At 37.3% G+C, this 20,107-nt stretch overlaps 1 protein-coding gene across 1 annotated transcript; it reads right to left on the reverse strand.

Moving 5' to 3' along the window:
• Positions 1-203: 203 nt before the first annotated feature.
• Positions 204-3,605, reverse strand: LOC128578198 (60S ribosomal protein L21-like). Its single transcript, XM_053580725.1, has 2 exons — positions 3,243-3,605; positions 204-689 (listed from the first exon to the last, which is right to left on the reverse strand). Exons 1-2 carry the CDS (start codon positions 3,594-3,596, stop codon positions 558-560), a joined length of 486 nt encoding a protein of 161 aa, XP_053436700.1. The 5' UTR covers positions 3,597-3,605; the 3' UTR covers positions 204-557.
• Positions 3,606-20,107: the final 16,502 nt, after the last annotated feature.

The following is a 20,107-nucleotide window of genomic DNA, read 5'->3' on the forward strand; positions in this document are numbered from 1 at the left end:
GAGACAAATATGTATCATACTTCAAAAATTTCTTGCCTAAAAATGGCTGCAGCTATGTGGAAAATAAACTTGAATGTTACTTTCAGTGGTACTGACGGCAAAATAATCATTATAAGTGTGAATTTCCTCTATACACCTTGGGAAATAGCCATACACTTTTCTTTTTTCTTTTCTTTCTTTCTTTCTTTTTTTTTTTTTTGGACACATTAAAATTTGCTTTAATACTTCTTTGGGGGAAAAAAAATCACACTTGTAGTGAATGAACAAGAAACATTTTTACATTATTATTTGTATCTACCATGCCATGAATTCATAGGGAAGAGGTTCCAGTAGCTCAGGGAGGCACCTTGCCATTGAATGTGACAAAGTGTTGAGTGACTTTTGAATTCATGGGAAATAGGTTCCAGCACCTTGTATCACTGTTACATGGGGACTATTGGTTATCCTGTGTGCTATGCTGTACACCTATTATGCCATGAACTCATGAGGAATGAATAGGTTCTTGCACCTAAAAACATGGGTCCACTGGTACACCTGTGTGCTATGTTATATGCTTATTATGCCATGAATTCATAGGGAATGGGTTCCAGGAGCTCAGGCTCCTTTCCATTAGTTCTCACAAAGTGGGCTTCTCTGGGTGGAGCAAGCTGGTGGTTCAGTTGAACCCAGGTAACTTTCTCTTTGGCTTCCTTCTTTTTTTTTTTTTTTAATTCTTAAATTTTATTTATTTATTTATTATTTTTATTTTATTTTATTTTTATTGTTGGAGATTCATTGAGGATACAATAAGCCAGGTTACACTGATTGCAATTGTTAGATAAAGTCTTGCAATCATGTCTTGCCCCCATAAAGTGTGATTGAGGAAGAAGGAATCTTCCCCAACACATTCTATGAAGCAAACATCACCCTGATACCAAAACCAGGAAAAGACCCAAACAAAAAGGAGAATATCAGACCAATCTCACTCATGAATATAGATGCAAAAATTCTCAACAAAGTCCTAGCCAAAAGATTACAGCTTATCATCAAAAAAGTCATTCATCATGATCAAGTAGGCTTCATCCCAGGGATGCAAGGCTGGTTTAACATACGCAAGTCCATAAACGTTATCCACCATATTAACAGCGGCAAAAATAAAGATCACATGATCCTCTCAATAGATGCAGAAAAAGCATTTGATAAAATGCAGCATCCTTTTCTAATTAGAACACTGAAGAGTATAGGCATAGGTGGCACATTTCTAAAACTGATTGAAGCTATCTATGACAAACCCACAGCCAATATTTTACTGAATGGAGTAAAACTGAAAGCTTTTCCTCTTAGAACTGGAACCAGACAAGGTTGTCCTCTGTCACCTTTACTATTCAACGTAGTGCTGGAAGTTCTAGCCAATACAATTAGGCAAGACAAGGAAATCAAGGGAATCCAAATGGGAGCAGAGGAGGTCAAACTCTCCCTCTTTGCTGACGACATGATCTTATACTTAGAGAACCCCAAAGACTCCTAGAAGTCATCAAAAAATACAGTAATGTTTCAGGATATAAAATCAATGTCCACAAGTCAGTAGCCTTTGTGTACACCAATAACAGTCCAGATGAGAAGCTAATTAAGGACACAACTCCCTTCACCATAGTTTCAAAGAAAATGAAATACCTAGGAATATACCTAACGAAGGAGGTGAAGGACCTCTATAAAGAAAACTATGAAATCCTCAGAAAGGAAATAGCAGAGGATATTAACAAATGGAAGAACATACCATGCTCATGGATGGGAAGAATCAACATTGTTAAAATGTCTATACTTCCCAAAGCAATCTACCTATTCAATGCCATTCCTATCAAAATACCAACATCGTACTTTCAAGATTTGGAAAAAATGATTCTGCGTTTTGTATGGAACCGGAAAAAACCCCGTATAGCTAGGGCAGTTCTTAGTAATAAAAATAAAGCTGGGGGCATCAGCATACCAGATTTTAGTCTGTACTACAAAGCCATAGTGGTCAAGATAGCATGGTACTGGCACAAAAACAGAGACATAGACACTTGGAATTGAATTGAAAACCAAGAAATGAAACTAACATCTTACAACCACCTAATCTTCCATAAACCAAATAAGAACATACCTTGGGGGAAAGACTCCTTATTCAATAAATGGTGTTGGGAGAACTGGATGTGTACATGTAAAAGACTGAAACTGGACCCACACCTTTTCCCACTCACAAAAATTGATTCGAAATGGATAAAGGACTTAAATTTAAGGCATGAAACAATAAAAATCCTCCAAGAAAGCATAGGAAAAACACTGGAAGATATTGGCCTGGGGAAAGACTTCATGAAGAAGACTGCCATGGCGATTGCAACAACAAAAAAAAATAAACAAATGGGACTTCATTAAACTGAAAAGCTTCTGTACAGCTAAGAGACAATAACCAAAGCAAAGAGACAACCTACACAATGGGAAAGGATATTTGCATATTTTCAATCAGATAAAAGCTTGATAACTAGGTCTATAGAGAACTCAAATTAATCCACATGAGAAAAGCCAACAATCCCATATATCAATGGGCAAGAGACATGAATAGAACCTTCTCTAAAGATGACAGATGAATGGCTAACAAACACATGAAAAAATGTTCATCATCTCTATATATTAGAGAAATGAAAATCAAAATAACCCTGAGATATCTAACCCAGTGAGAATGGCCCACATCACAAAATCTCAAAACTGCAGATGCTGGCGTGGATGTGGAGAGAAGGGAACACTTTTACACTGCTGGTGGGACTGCAAACTAGTACAACCTTTCTGGAAGGAAGTATGGAGAAACCTCAAAGCACTCAAGCTAGACCTCCCATTTCATCCTGCAATCCCATTACTGGGCATCTACCCAGAAGGAAAAAAAATCCTTTTATCATAAGGACACTTGTACTGGACTGTTTATTGCAGCTCAATTTACAATCGCCAAAATGTGGAAACAGCCTAAATGCCCACCAACCCAGGAATGGATTAACAAGCTTAGGTATATGTATACCATGGAATACTATTCAGCCATTAAAAAAATGGAGACTTTACATCCTTTGTATTAACCTGGATGGAAGTGGAAGACATTATTCTTAGTAAAGCATCACAAGAATAGAGAAGCATGAATCCTATGTACTCAATTTTGATATGAGGACAATTAATGACAATTAAGGTTATGGGGGGGGAGGAAAAACAGAAAGAGGGACGGGGCCTTGGAGTGTGGCTTCCTTCTTTTTCTGATCATTTTCCTTCACATGTTTCAGGAAGCTATCTCGTCTCTTAGAGTGCTTAATATGCTCAATATGAACATCAGTCCTCTTCACAAGGATCTTGCCCTTAACTTGTTTGTTTACGACAATGCCAACAGCATGCTGGGTGACATTGTAGACTCTTCCAGTTTTGCCATGGTAACATTTGTATGGCATGCCTTTTTGACCAGTACCCATTCCCTTGATGTCTACAATATCACCTTTTTTGTAGATTTGCATATATGTGGCCAAAGGAACAACTCCATGTTTTCTAAAAGGCCTAGAGAACATGTATCGGGTGCCTCTCCTCTTTCCCTTTGTGTATGTCATTTTGGTGAATTAGTGGAAGATGGCGTCTCCGGCCGAAAGGAAGGAGCCATACACTTTTCATTTGAAAGTATGTTTCCTGAGATCAGTGATCTGAAAATATATTTCACAGGCTAGGTGAGTACTGTAGGTGAATTTGATTAAATGTTAGCAACTTTATTCTCCTATAAGAATATTGTGGAATTAACAATATTCTTGTTGAGCTGCTGTAGGTATTATGTATTTTTAAAATTGTGATAAAAAGCACAAAACATATAATTTACCATCTTAACCATTTTCAATGTACAATTCAGTACCCTTAAGTTTATTTGCATTGTTAGGAAGCAGATCTCAAGAACTTTTCAGCTTGCAAATATGAGAGTCTATACTAATTAGACAACTCCTCATTTTCCCTTCCACCTTGCCCCTGGTACCAGCATTCTTACTTTCTGTTTCCATGAATTTGACTACTTTAGATGTCTCATGTAAGTAGAATCACAAGTATTTATCTTTTTGTAACTGCCTTAACTCACTTAGAATAATGTCCTCAAAGGTCATCCATGTCATAGCACGAGACAGTGTTTCCTTATATTGAAAAAGAAGTTATATCAAACTGCTTAATAACTGAAAAAATTAATCGTCAGAAACCCATGCTTTCAGCATTCTGTTATTTTCCTATATTTACTTTTTTCCAATTTTCTGTAGTAAAATGCACATAATGTACAATGTGCTATCTTAACAATTTTAACATGTACAGTTTAATGGTATTAAATGCATTTATAAGGTTGTACAACCATCACTACCCTCTATCTCTGTTACTTGTTTCATCTTGTCAAACTGAAACTCTATACCCATTAAACAATAACTCCTCACTACTTTCTCTCGTGGCTCCTGGCAAATACCATTCATTTTCTGTCTCTATGGTTTTGACTACACTAAGTACTTCATAAAAGCAGAATCACACAGTATTTTTCTTTTTTGTGAATGACGTATTTCACTTACCATAATTTCCTCAAATTTCATCCATGGACCTTGTAGCATATGTGAGAATTTCCTTTCTTTTTTACAAATATTTCAAATATATTTTTTTGAAATTTTCAAATTTTAAAATATATGTTTTTGAAATATAATTGACAAATAAAAATTGTATATATTGAAGATGTACAATGTGATGTTTTGATTTACGTATACATTGGTAATGATTACCACAATTAAATTACACATCCATCACTATTGGTACTTACCATTGTGTGTGTGTGTGTGTGTATGAGGTGAGGACACTTAAAATCTGCTCACTTATTAAATTTTGAGTTACCGATACAGTATTAGTAACTATAGTCACCATGCTGTATGTTAGCTCTCCAGAAGGTATTTATTTTATCATTTTACAATTGAAAGTTGGCGCCCTTTCACGAGCATCTTCCCATTATCCTTACCCCCAGCCCTTGGCAACCACCCATCTACTATCTGCTTCTATGAGTTAAACATTATTAAACATCTCACTCCACATATAAGTGAGATCGTATGATATTTGTCTTCCCGTGCCTGGCTTATTTCACTTAGCATAATGTTCTGCAAGTCCATCCATGTTATTGCAAGTGGCGGATTTCTTTCTTTATGGTTAAAGAATCATCCATTGTGTATTCATCCGCCAGTGGACACTTAGATTGTTTCATATCTTGACTTTTTTTTTTTTTGAGACAGAGTTTCACTTTGTCACCCTTGTTAGAGTACCATGGCATCATAGCTCACAGCAACCTCAAACCTTGGGCTCAAGTGATTCTTTTGCCTCAGACTCCGGAGTGGCTGGGACTACATGTGCCCACCGCAATGCTGGGCTATTTTTAGAGCTGGGGTCTTGCTCTGGCTCAGCGTGGTCTTGAACCCGTGAGCTTGGGCAGTCCACCCACCTTGGCCTTCCAGAGTGCTAGGGTTACAGGCGTGAGCCACTATACCTCGCTTATCTTGACTATTTTGAATAGTCAAGTATGAATATGGGAATATAGATATCTCTTTGAGATAGTGATTGTGTTTCCTTTGGGTATTTACCTAGAAGTGGGATTGCTAGTTTTGTGAGGTACCTTCATGCTGGTTTCCATAATGACTGTACTAATTTACATTCTAACAGTATACAGAATCCCCTCTTCGTTGTATTCTCATCAACACGTATTTCTTCTCTTTTTTGTAATAGCTATCCTAACATATAGGAAATGATACCTAATTGTGGTTTTGATTTGCATTTCCCTGATGATTCGTGATGTACAGCACATTTTCACATACCTGTTGGCCGTGTGCGTGTCTTCTATGGCAAAAAAAAGAAGTCTATACAAGTCCTTTGTCCATTTTTCAATTGTGTTGTGTGGTTACTTATTTAGTTATTCTTTTTGCTATTGAATTGTATGAGCTCCTCACATATTTGGATATTAAACCCTTGTGAAATCCATAGCTTGCAAATATTTTCTCTCATTCTGTGGGTTGCCTTTTTACTGTATTGTCCTTTGATGCGCACATTTTAAAACTTCTCATAAACGCCAAGTTTTCTTATTTTTTTTTCTTTTTTTTTGTAGAGACAGAGTCTCACTTTACTGCCCTCAGTAGAGTGCCGTGGCGTCACACGGCTCACAGCAACCTCCAGCTCTTGGGCTTATGTGATTCTCTTGCCTCAGCCTCCCGAGCAGCTGGGACTACAGGCGCCCACCACAACGCCCGGCTATTTTTTCGTTGTTGCAGTTTGGCCAGGGCTGGGTTTGAACCCACCACCCTCGGCATATGGGGCCGGCGCCCTACTCACTGAGCCACAGGCACCGCCCTTCTTATTTTTTTTTTCTTTTGTTGCCTGTGCGTTTGATGTCTTTCACCCCCTTGGATAGGTTTATTATGAAGTATTTTATTCTTTATGATACTGTTATAAATGAATGTTTTTTTTAATTTCTTTTTGGGGTTGTTTAATGTTAGTGTATAGAAATGCTATTAAATTATGTGTGTTTGGCCAGGCGTGATGGCTCACGCCCGTAATCCCAGCACTTTGGGAAGCCCGGGTGAGCAGATCGCCTGAGCTCACAAGTTGGAGACCAGCCTGAGCTAGAGTGAGATCCCATCTCTAAAAAAATAGCTGGGCATCGTGGCGGGCACCTGTAGTTCCAGCTACTCCAGAGGTCGAAGCAAGAGAATTGCTTGCACCCAGGAGTCTGAGGTTGCTGTGAGCTGTGACAGCATGGCACTCTACTTGGGGTGACAAAGTGAGACTCTGTCTCAAATAAATAAATAAATAAAATAAATTGTGTGTGCTCATGGTACTGAGATTTTGTTGAAATTGTTTATTAATTTTAAAAGTCTTTTGGGGAATTGTTAGGACTTTCTACATATATAAGATCATGTCATCTGCAAACAGTAGGTATAATTTGTTTTTTGTTTTGTTTTGTTTTGTTTTGAGGGAGAGTCTCACTATGTGGCCCTGGATAGAGTGCCATGCATTACAGCTCATAGCAACCTCAAGCTCTTGGGTTTAAGCCATTCTCTTGCTTCAGCCTCCCAAGTAGCTGGACTACAGGCATCCGCCACACAAGACCCAGCTATTTTTGTTGTTGTTGCAATTGTCATAGTTGTTTTAGCTGAGCTGGGCTGGACTTGAACCCACCAGCCTTGGTGTATGTGGCCGGCACCCTACCCACTGAGCTATGGGCATTGCCTAGTTTTGTAAGTATTTAGGACTATTTTATATTTTCTAGATTTTTCTACATACAAAACAATAAAAAACACTCCTAGTTTGTGAATATTTGTGAAACTTCCACCAGTAGGAATTTCAGAGGCACTGGTTTCATCTAAGTCTCAGGAAACCATTATAATATATCCAGTAAACAATCTGCTGACTATACAAATAACCACGTAAGTAAAGATTTGCAGATTATATGTCAACTATTCATTGAATTCCACAAGCACCCAACAAAGGAACACCTGCCTGAGAAGCACAGCAGGAAAACAGGCATCAAGTACCAGGCTCTTGGAGTTTTCTTAAAGTAAAACAATCTCTGATTCCATAGAGACAGAAATAGAGTATTCCTTCTTATCACTGTTTTTGCTCTGTTTTTTAGAAATGCAGAGTTATATTTATAGTTTATTTATAAATGTATTAAAACTATCTCCATGTTTCTTAACTGACACATTTTGAATACCTATCAGTCTTTCAAATTTGCTAAAATTGTTGCTTATGTACTTACTGTCTGACTGATTGCTTGCTAAACACTACTTTCTTTTTAGTCATTTAAGCTTCTAGTTTATTTTGGAAAACAAAAAAGAAGGTGATATTCACTGGATTATGTGATTTGAATGCAAAATGACCATTTAAAACTCTGAGTTTTCCACTAACTTGTATAAAATCTTCAGAAAGGAACTTAACCTTCTTTGTTTAATTTTTTTCTGAAAAATAGGGTTTCTGTGATCATTAAATGCATATGGCCTGGTATATAAGTGCTGAATATACATATAACAGCTATTATTTTATGCCATAAATACTTTAGAAGTACCAAGATAGAATAACTAAATTTGAATATGAAAAGTTCCTTAAGGGTCACCTGTCCCAATCCTTCATTTAGCTGGTGAGGATATTGAATGAATTATTGGTGATTACAAAATTAGTTAGTAGAAGAACTGAGGTTTGCCCTAAGATTTCTTAACTGATGCTCCAACTTTCATGAGCATTTCTTAATTCTAGCTCTTAAACATAATTTTTCCTAGTTAAAAAAGGAAAATAAGCAGTTGCTGACTACCCATGGCAATTTATAGTTGTAATATAACCTTCACGAATAACGAATCCAATAAATAAATATTATAGTAACTGCCGGATGTTAGATGTAGAACAGGATAAAGTGGCCAGATGGTTCATTTCAATGTAAAAATATTTTTTTTGCTTATTTCAAGACTTTTCAAAATCTAAATGAAAGCATTTTCTTCTCTGACTTAGGAGGGGAAAAACCAGCACAGCAAAAGTGCAACTGTTGAGAGTAGGAAGGGCTAGATTGGGATAGGGTTGAAATTACTACCGGGCAAGATTTTATCTTGTAATAAAGAGGGCTTGATTTTTCTATGAAGAGAGTAAATTCAAACAGAATAAAATGAAAGAAAGTATTTCATATTGTTTGTAAAGAAAAGATCATTTCTTTATTGCTTTGGCAAGTATATATCTACTATATTGATTGCAAAGTCAGTATACTGATAAAAGGACATAGCACAAATATATACATATATACCTATGCATGTATATGCATATAAGTCACTTTACCTCATTTATCATAGATTATTTGGTCCTGTATTATCATTAAAGTATGTTCCATTTAGGCCATGGAACAGTCCAGCAGGAGACTCACACTCAATCCTACAGGTGGAGCCTTGGATTAAATAAAGCAGAGCTGGGGCTGATGTTCAACCAGTAGAACTGATTCAGCTAAAATGATTGTCAACATTTGGAAATGCTTATGTGTTACCTGGGTACTTTGCTGCTGTCATGAACTTCCAGGTGGCTCTCCACCTGTCTTGCGCTGTTCTGACAATACCTCCTTACCTGGGAACTCTTCAATTTCTCCACAATGCAGCATGGCAGGAAGCATAGCTGATATAGTAAAAGGTTCCTATACCCTGCTCAGGGCTTTGGCCAGCAGGCTAAAAGAGAGGGGTGGGATACTGACTACTTCCTGCCTTTTTACTCCGTTGGCCAAACCCATTTGGAAACTAGAGAGCAAAGGGAGGTAAGCTAGGCAGGGAGGTCAGCCTCCTGGGGCACAGAACCAGGAAAAGGAAGAGGTGAGAATGGATTTGATGGGGCAAATGAAGTATAACCAGCACATCAATACAATAGAAAATCATTGCAGAAATTAAAATGACTTCTACAGCAATAAATAAACTTGAAATTCTGGCATAGCTGAGTTTATGGCCTGGTGTCAATGTTTGCTACAGGGACTCTAAATTAAGAGAGGGAAAGCAAAGACCTCATTTAGGTTTGAACTTTTTTCAAGGGCTATTAGATTCTGTTGCTGTTACTTCCTCTTCTGATCTACAGGTCTGTATAGGTCTGTGTAGTAATCCTTCAGAGTCTTTTTTTTTTTTTTTTTTGAGACGGAGTCTCACTTATGTCACCCTCCATAGAGTGCTGCGGCATCAGCACTTACAGGAAACTCAGACTCTTGGGCTCAAGCAATCCTCTCACCTCAGCCTCCCAAGTAGCTGGGACTATAGGCACCTGCCACAACACCTGGCTGTTTTTATAGAGACAAGGTCTCACTCTGGCTCAGGTTGGTCACAAAACAGTGAACCAGTGAGCTCAGGCCATCTGCCTGCCTCTGCCTCCCAGAGTGGTAGGATTACAGGCGTGAGCCACAAGGCCTGGCCCGGAAACATCAGTATTCTTGTAGATCCCATTGATCTAGTGAATTAAACCATCCCTGAAGTTCATCCACATCTGGACTTCCTAGCTATGTAAACCAGTAAGGTTTCCTTTATTGTTTGAGTCATATTCAGATTGCCTTTCTGCAGGTGAATGTATTCTGATACAAGGCAGTGGTGCTTTATATTTTCTGATCTCACAAAATAACCCTTCATCAAATTAACTAATATTTATTGTTCATCTTCTTTGTATGTGCCAGTCACTCTACTAGGTTCAGAGCAGATATTGTTATACAAATTAGTCAATCCTTGTTTTCTTAGCTTACATTCTAGTGCAGGAGACAACCTTTCATTAAATAATCACACAAATAGATGTGCAATTGCATATTAACATAATGAGCACAATAAAAAAAAAGAACAAGGATATTACCTGTCACTTGTTCTAGTGAAAATTTACCTAAGGAGGCTGGGCACAGTCGCTCACTTCTGTAATCCTAGCACTCTGGGAGGCTGAGGCAGGTGGATTGCTTGAGCTTACCAGTTCAAGACCAGCCTGAGCAAAACCAATACTGAGTCTCTAAAAAATAGCCTGGTGTTGTGGTAGGCACCTGTAATCCCAGCTACTCAGGAGGCCAAGGCAAGAGAATCACTTGAGTCCAAGAGTTTGAGATTGCTGTGAGCTATGATGCCATAGCACTCTACCAAGGACAAAAAAGTGAGACTTCGTCTCAACAAAAAAAAAACATAATTTGCCTAAGGAAGGAAGATTTATCTTAGAATCTGAAAGAGTGACAGTTAGCTAGTTGACAGGAAAGAATAGCATGAGAAATACCACGAATTAGGAAGGAAGATGGTACAAAATTTAAAGAACTAAATGAATACCAGTCTGAGTGGCTCACATAGATCAAGTATAAGAGAGAATGGCCTGGCCTTCTTTTAAATACAGTGTCTTCCAGGTTCATCCATGTTGTCTCAGATGGTAGGAGTTCCTTCTTTTTTATTGCCGATATACAATATTTTACTATATACCACATTTTTTAATGCCTTCATCTGTCAATGGACATTTAGGTTTTTTCCACATCTTGGGTATTGTGAATAATGAACATGGGGTGCAGATATCTTTTGAACATATACTCAGAAGTAGGATTCTGGATTTAATCTTTGTCAATTAAAATATGGAGAAAGGGCTAGGCAGTAGCTCACGCCTGTAATCCTAGCATTCTGGGAAGCCAAGGTGGGTGGATAGCTTGAGCTCACAAGTTCGAGATCAATCTGAACAAAAGTGAGAGCCCCATCTCTATTTAAAAAAAATAGAAAAAAAAAAAAAACTGAGGCAAGAGGATCGCTTGACCCTAAGAGTTGGAGGTTGCTGTGAGCTATGACACCATAGCACTCTACCTCAAAAATAAAGCAATCCTCTCACCTCAGCCTCCCAAGTAGCTGGGACTATAGGCACCTGCCACAACACCTGGCTGTTTTTTTAGAGACAAGGTCTCACTCTGGCTCAGGTTGGTCACAAAACAGTGAACCAGTGAGCTCAGGCCATCTGCCTGCCTCTGCCTCCCAGAGTGGTAGGATTACAGGCGTGAGCCACAAGGCCTGGCCCGGAAACATCAGTATTCTTGTAGATCCCATTGATCTAGTGAATTCTGATACAAGGCAGTGGTGCTTTATATTTTCTGATCTCACAAAATAACCCTTCATCAAATTAACTCTGAGACTCTGTCTCAAAAATAAATAAAATAAAATAAAATAACCCCCAAACAAAAAACAGTACATGTTCCAAAGATCTAAGGTCTAGGGCTTCTTTCATTCTTTTTAAAAGCAAATTAGGTCATGGTGCTCCTTCTCTCAATGATAGCACAAAACAATCTTTTCATTATAAATTTTGTGCTGAAAACACTATGATCATTTTCTTCTCCGTTTTACCTTGAAGATCTGGCATATTCAAGGTATGTAAGGATTAGTACAGGGTTTCTATGTGTGCATATATGTACATATTTAGAGATTATATATGTGTTTATGAATGTGTTTGTGCATACATATTTATGACTGTGTGCAGGGTGTATATGTATGTTTAGGAACGTGTGTGTATAGCAAAGACACTGAATAGAGTCTGGGTTTTGTCCATGTTGTGGGGCCAGGCCCAAGCAGATATATATATATATATATTTATGCGCCTTCATAATCCATTATCATAAAGGAAGGGGCTCTCCTCTAATATTGTCAAAAGGTTATCATGGGATAAATGGAACATTTACCAAATTCTTCAAAGTTTATTTCAAACATAAGAATTAGTCCTTTCTGGTCTCTTCTCTCTAGCCTCCCAAAAGAACATTTTAGGCCCTCCTATCTCTCTGTTAAGAGACAAGTTCCAAGAGCAGAGAGACATGATGATTTGAACAAAAACCAAACTCTGACCTGACTCTTTGAGTACTGGACACCAAGGTCTTAATTTATTATCTCAAAGAAATCAATTTATGGACTTAACTTTCTTTATAGAAAATATCTGAAATGATTGTGCCCAGATTCATTATATAATAGGGTATCAGCAGCACTGCCTGACAGCTATAGCAGAAGATTCAGCAAAAAGAACTATCAGGACAGTATCAGACTACACCTTTAAAAATATTACAACCCTCACATAAAACAACACAGTGGATATATTTTGAAAAAATATGTTCAGCTCTTATTTGCTATGAAATAGAAGGAAATATCAGAACCCGTACTTTCTCTTAAGTACATTCAAATATATTTGTGAGTCCTAACTCTATTACCTTTAGTTATATAGGTAAATAGTTAAAGTACAGAAAGTATTTGAGTAACAGTTTAAGAGTAGAGGAAATACCACCTGGAAAGGCATAATTAATTGATAAATGAGCCCCAATCACTCAGTCATTATGTCAATTCAGAAAAAGAAAAGCCTTTTACAGCTGTAGAAAGCTGAGTATTGAGAGCAGATAGAACTCAAATTTAGCAAACTGAAGGGCTTTATTAATCAGTTTTACATTTGGTGGTTGGTTAAAGAAAACCCTCCAAATAGTGGCTTACACACACAAAAAGTCTAGGTATTCTTAGGCTATTCACAATACTTAGGAGGCTGGTTATTCTCATCAAGCACCCAAGCTTCCTTTCTCACCACATGTTGCCTTGTGTAGATTTCCTCTTATCCAGCCATCATGTTTCCCCATATTCCAGGTGAAAAGGCAGGAAAAATATAAAGTAAAGAGAAAGAGGTTCTCTTTATGATGATTTTCATTTGTATTTAGGCCTTTCCCAAGGACTTTTGTGTAGAATTTGTCATATGACCACTCTTGGCTGCAAGGGTCCCTGGGAATTCCAATATTTCTAGTTTGAATAGTCAAGGAAACTAAGAGACCAGTAGTTGGCATAGTTGTCGAGAGAGCCAACTTGTAGGATCCCCAAAGGTTCAGATCATTCATCCTGGCACATAATCTGTCAGTCTGAACTATGAAGGAAGGAAAGCACAGAGCATATTATAGCAGATAGTAACTCAAATGTATTGGTTGAAATATAGGAAACACTAAACAAACAAACAAACAAAAAAAAAAAAAACAGAGAAAAGACTACAAAGCTGGTTGGGGCCTGTACTGGGTTGAATAGTGTCTGCCCAAATTTATGTCTACCCAGAACCTCAGAATGTGACCTTATTTGGAAATAGGCTCTTGGCAGATATAATCAAATTAAAATGGAAATCATACTGAATTAGAGTGTGTCCTAATCCAATGACTTATAAAACGAGAGATATTTGGAGACAGAGACACACACAGAGAGAAAAGTTAACATGAAGATAGACCAAGAGGTACAGATGGTCATGTGATGATGGAGGCAGTGATTGAAATTATGTGGCTTCAAGCCAAGGAATACCAAGGATTACTGATAACCACCAGGAGACAGGAAGAGCCAGGGAAGAAATTCTCCCCTCAAGTTTTGACAGAAAGCATAGCATTGCTGACACTTTGACTTTGGATTTTCAGCATCCAGAGCTCTGAAGAATAAACTCCTATTATTTTAAGTGACTTGTTTTGTGGTACTTTGTTATGGCAGGCCTAGGAAACTAATACAAGGCCCTACTGTGATGTTCATGGAATATCAAACCTAAAATTGAGTCATTATACTATAGAGCAATGTCTCAAATGTCATTAACTGTTTTTCAGTGTTAGAAAATGTACTGCAAAAAATTATTCTGATGGATAAATAAATTTGAAAAATTCTTTATATCTTAGCTCTAACTTAGAAATTCAAACTGAGTTTTTGAGATACCAAAGGCTACGAAAAGTAGAGGAACAGCTTTGTTCAAACCTGTAGTTTTCAAGTGTATGTGATAATACATTTATTTTTTTCATTAAATATCTTGTAGCAAATATCAGAAACATATGTGGTCTGAGGATCTTGGGTGAGAAGTGCTAATTTAAAGAATGGCAAGTCCTTGAAGGACTTGTATATGTTTAGGAAAGAGAATCTTGAAAAAGTGTGAAAAATAAATTGGGGAGAAGAGAGACTGGTGGCAGAGAGAGCAAATCTGAACAATGAGGGTGGTAATGATGAGAAAAAGATTAATAGTGAAGATATAACCAAGGAAGAACTCAAAAGGCATGGAGACATTAGGTGGACAAACTCTGTCTTATTTAAAAAACAATGACTATAGTATTAGATAAAAATGTTTACACATGAAATTACTCTTGTCAAATTTTGAATTCATTTTGCTATAGCACTGTTATAGTTTCCTTATTACTTTTTTTGTTTATTTTATCTGAATGTATATAAAATATATTTTTCTTGTGTTTGGATGTAATATTTCTGATTGCACATGCTGAAAAATTTAGCCAATGGTTTGGTCCCTAAAACAGCAGATAAAAGACATGAAGAAGAAGAGGATGTACAATGAAAACGTATTCTTTTTTTTTTTTTTTTTTGCAGTTTTTGGCCAGGGCTGGGTTTGAACCCACCACCTCTGGCATATGGGGCTGCCACCCTACTCCTTTGAGGCACAGGTGCTGCCTGAAAACGTATTCTTAAATTCCTTTTTTTTTTTTTTTGAGACAGAGTCTCACTATGTCATCCTCAGTAGAGTGTTGTGGCGTCACAGCTCACAGCAACCTCCAACTCTTAGGCTTAACTGATTCACTTGCCTCAGCCTCCCAAGTAGCTGGGACTACAGGCACCCATCACAATGCCTGGCTATTTTTTTTGTTGCAGTTGTCATTGTTGTTTAGCAGGCCCAGGCCAGGCTTGAACCTGCCACCTTTGGTGTATATGGCCAGCGCCCTACTCACTGAGCTACAGGCACCAAGCCATATTCTTAAATTCCCTAAATCTAATTTCTGACAAAAGACCAAGAAGGCATCAACATATAGGCAATCCCACATCCTCACACTCTTATTCTGCCCCATCCTCTGAAGTGAACTAGGACTGCTTATCTCCTTACTGCTAAGATAGGCCAATGAGAATTTTTCTCTCCGTCTGATCTGCTGGATGTGGTTATTAGATCTGCAATGGCAAAATTTAGATCAAATTTCCATCAAGAGGCCGGAGAGAGGGAAAATGCCACATAAGACTGAAAATTTCCAGTTTTCCATTGATAAATGACATTCATTTCTAAGTCAGGTATAGTATCAGTAAATTAGTGTGAAAGGTTTATTTAAAAACATATGTCATAAATTCTTTTCTGTGACATTTCTTGCTTGGAACTAGGCTAAAATCAATAACAGAATTTTCTAGGCTGTGATGACTGGTAATTCTCTAGAAATTTTTCTACCATGGCACCTAACAATTCTACGCCATGTTGCTCACTCTGAGCTGAGGGCTGTAGATTTGTCCTATTCCTACTTGAGGGCAAAAGTGAATAAGAAATGGCAGTTGCATTTTACATTGAGGTAACATTTACAAATTCTTTAAGAAACTTGATTAATGATAGTACAGACTTTTAATGTTCAGTCATTAGGAGGTTTTCTTTTACTTTTTTTCATATTTGAAGCGGGTTCTAAATAATATTCTTTCCACTTGGTATAAGGCATTTATAAATGGCACTGCATAGAATTATTTATGTTTCTGTGGAACATGATAAAACACTTCTTATGATAAATTATTATGGAAAAACAGTAGTATTAATCATTCATTAAGCATTAGTAAATTTACCAATGCTTTTTTCTTTTAATATGGTAAGAAAAATAGATATTTTACATTAAAAAATCAACCGAAATAAGGATTTCATTTTTTCTAGACTCCCAACTCTCAGCTGAAATAAATTTTTACCTTAAAAAAAAAAATTCTACTTACAGGGCAGCGCCTGTGGCTCAAGGAGTAGGGTGCTGGTCCCATATGCCGGAGGTGGTGGGTTCAAACCTAGCCCCGGCCAAAAACAAACAAACAAAAAAAATTCTACTTATTGACATTAATGTCAACAAAAAGATCATATTTACATTTTTTATAAGACATCCAGCTCTAAAGTAAAGAAGAGCTCTGTTAGAATATAAGGAAGGGGGAAAATACCAATTGGACAGTGCCCTATAATTTTAAAATACTCTCTGTACTCCTTAACCAGGAATATGTCTTTAAATATTCACATTCTTATTTAATATATTTATGCCATCTTCTGGTGGTGGTCAGTTAAGTTGGAAATATTCAAATTAATAGACTTGGGTAGCATCAATATAACTTAGTACTTCCACACAGAATAGCTAGCTGACATTCCTTAGGTTGTATGGAGCGCTGTTAAAAATTGAATGGAGCCACAATAGTGACTCTCCTTAGTAAATGGACATAGGGTGATATTAACAAAATTAGAAAAAATTACCATTGTAAATACATTGTAATTAGCATTATAATCTGCTAGTTCCAACCAGAATGAGTGGTAAATAAAACTGTTACTTAAAACTTTTGAGGGGATGGGGCAGAGATCTATTTTATGTTATTTTAGAGTATTATAATGTACTCTGATAAAGTTTTCCTGAAGAGTCTTCTCTCAGAGAGTGGATCCTACTTGTGTCAATGTTTGATGAAGAGTTAAGTTCTCAGAATAGAACGCAGAGCTGAGAAGAAAAGTTTGGGCCTGAATGAGTGAAAAACCTCATTATGAACTTCATTGAGTTTAGATTTTCAGAAATCTAGAACTGTGTATGGTTTCCTTTTCACAAAAGGTGTTGAGAGTTTTTTAGCTGGGCATTGTGGTGGTCACCTATAGTCCCAGCTACTTTGGGAGGCTGAGGCAAGAGAATTGCTCCAGCCCAAGAGTTTGAGGTTGCTGTGAGCTGTGACACCACAGCACTCTATCAAGGGCAACATAGTGAAAAAAAAAAAAAGTTTTACTTCATGGAGATATGCTATAAGTTGTATAAATAGATGTTGTATTCTGTATTTTGTTTTTGCTGTATTCCTTGATCAGTTCTAAGAGTTTCGTAGTTGAGTCCCTGGGATTTTCCAGGTATACAGTCATATCATCTGCAAAGAGTGAATGTTTGATCTCTGACCCTATATGGATACCCTTGATTGCCTTCTCTTGCCTGATCATAATGGCTAAGACTTCCATTACAATGTTAAAAAGCAGTGGAGACAGTGGACAACCTTGCCTGGTTCCTGATCTGAGTAGAAATGTTGTCAATTTTACTCCATTCAATATAATATTGGCTGCGGGTTTGCTATAGATGGCCTCTATCAGTTTAAGAAATGTCCCTTCTATACCCATTTTCTTAAATGTTCTGGTCATGAAAGGATTCTGGATATTATCAAAAGCTTTTTCTGCATCAATTTAGAGAATCACCTGGTCTTTGTTTTTTATTTTGTTAATGTGGTGTATTTATATTTATAGATTTACGTATATTGAACTAGCCTTGAGACACTGGGATAAAACCTACTTGGTTACGGTATATAATTTGTTTGATTTGTTGCTGGATTCTGTTTGCTAGGATCCTATTGAATATTTCTGCATCAATATTCATTAGAGATATTGGTCTATAATTATCTTTTCTTGTTGGGTCTTTTCCTGGTTTGGGGATCAGGGTGATAACAAAATCCCAAAACTACAGATATTAGCATGGATCTGGAGAAAAGGCAACACTTCTGCACTGCTGGTGGGAATGCAAGCTAATACATTCCTTTTGGAAAGAAGTTTGGAGAACACTCAGGGATCTAAAAGTAGACCTGCCGTTCGATCCTGCAATTCCTCTACTAGGTATATATCCAAAAGACCAAAAATCACTTTGCAACAAAGATATTTGCACCAGATTGTTCATTTCAGCTTAATTCATAATTGCCAAGTCATAGAAGAAGCCTACATGCCCATCGACCCATGAATGGATTAATAAATTGTGGTACATGTATACCAGGAATACTCTGCAACCTTAAAAAAAGATGGAGAGGGCGGCGCCTGTGGCTCAGTCTGTAAGGCGCCGGCCCCATATACCGAGGGTGGTGGGTTCATACCCGGCCCCGGCCAAACTGCAACCAAAAAAATAGCCGGGCGTTGTGGCGGGCGCCTGTAGTCCCAGCTACTCGGGAGGCTGAGGCAAGAGAATCGCCTAAGCCCAGGAGTTGGAGGTTGCTGTGAGCTGTGTGAGGCCACGGCACTCTACCGAGGGCCATAAAGTGAGACTCTGTCTCTACAAAAAAAAAAGAGACTTTACCTCTTTCATGTTTACATGGATGGAGCTGGAAAATATTCTTCTTAGCAAAGTATCTCAAGAATGGAAGAAAAAGTATCCAATGTACTCAATACTTTTATAAAACCAATTTATAATTACTCAAACTTTCTTATGAAAGATAGATCACAACTATAGCCCAGGATGAAGGAGAGAAGTAGAGGGGGATTGGGAGAGAAGTGGGGAGGTTCGATAGAGGAAGGGTAAATGGTGGGAACGCACCTATGGAGCATATTATAAGCGTATAAGTCAAATCTACCAAGTATAGAACATAAACGTCTTAACCCAATAATTAAGTAAATAAGGTGAAAGCTATATTAATTAGTTTGATGTAACCATTTCAAATTGTATAAAAAAAACACATTGTACTCCACAAATGCATAAATGTATTCATGATCTATGTGTATATGACTTAATAAAATAAAAATATAAAAAAAACTGGACTCCTGTAAAGTTAAAAAAAAAAACTAAGAGGCTTCTCTACAAAAGACCTCGAATTGAAAAGACATAGGCTACACATTATAAATCAGATGACCTATGTTCATGTTTCTCTATGTGTTTATTTTCCTTTAGTTATGGCCCAATTCAGACTTTTCAAAGCCCTTTTTAGTGGAAAAATCTAGGATTTCTTTGAGAATGTGGGGCCCTGAGTCCTCAATTAAGTTTCATCTGGAGCAGCTCCATGTTGATTCACAATTTTTTTAAAAATAATAAAATGAAACCATTTTCCCAACCTAAGTCCATAGGGCTATAAACTATTTGGAGATGAGTTTTGTCTCTATCAGACACTTTCTCTACTTGTGTCCTTTCCAACTTCCATTCCTATCCCTGGCTAGTAATCATGGTCTCTATAGTAATTAGAAAAAAACACAGAGGAAGAATAAATTTTAGAAAATGTTTTGAAGCTTTGATGTATGACCACCATTGCTTCCTGAGAAATTTTCCTCCATTGTTATTGGATGTTTTTGTTTAAAGGAGGTTATGGTTTTTTTCTTTAACCTATTTTTTTTTTCTAAGACTTGCAGTCATGGCCAGAAAAACAAGTTGGCAGTATGAAGAGATGAAGTGAGATTTATAATGCATTAATTGTGGATTTAACATAACTGTAAATTGAGTTTCTTAAAATAGAACATTTTGTGAACTACAAAAACTGTCATCTAAAATATCTTTAGAAAGGCACAGAAACAACCATTTGGTAAAATACGTAGCATGCATGAAGTATCAAAGTGTCAGTAAACACATGGTCTACATGATTACTATATGATTTAACAATTTCCTCAATTCTTGATTTAACATTATTTAACCAACTTTGTAATAATTTTGAAAACATACCTATGGGCTTGGCATCTGTAGCTCAGTGGTTAGGGCACCAGCCACATACACCAGGGGTGGTGGGTTTAAATCTGGCCCAGGCCTGCTAAACAACAACAACAACTACAACAAAAAAAATAGCTGGGTGTTGTGGTGGGCGCCTGTAGTCCCAGCTACTTGGAGACTAAGACA

This window comes from Nycticebus coucang, chromosome X, assembly GCF_027406575.1.
Source record: "Nycticebus coucang isolate mNycCou1 chromosome X, mNycCou1.pri, whole genome shotgun sequence".
Taxonomy (NCBI): Eukaryota; Metazoa; Chordata; class Mammalia; order Primates; family Lorisidae; genus Nycticebus; species Nycticebus coucang.

Excerpts from the sequence above, each read along its gene's own strand:
- LOC128578198 (XM_053580725.1), bottom strand. The coding sequence starts at position 3,596 with ATGACATACACAAAGGGAAAGAGGAGAGGCACCCGATACATGTTCTCT. Across the intron at positions 690-3,242 it reads ATGATCAGAAAAAGAAGGAA|GAAGCCAAAGAGAAAGTTAC; the intron begins GCCACACTCCAA and ends AAAAAAAAGAAG.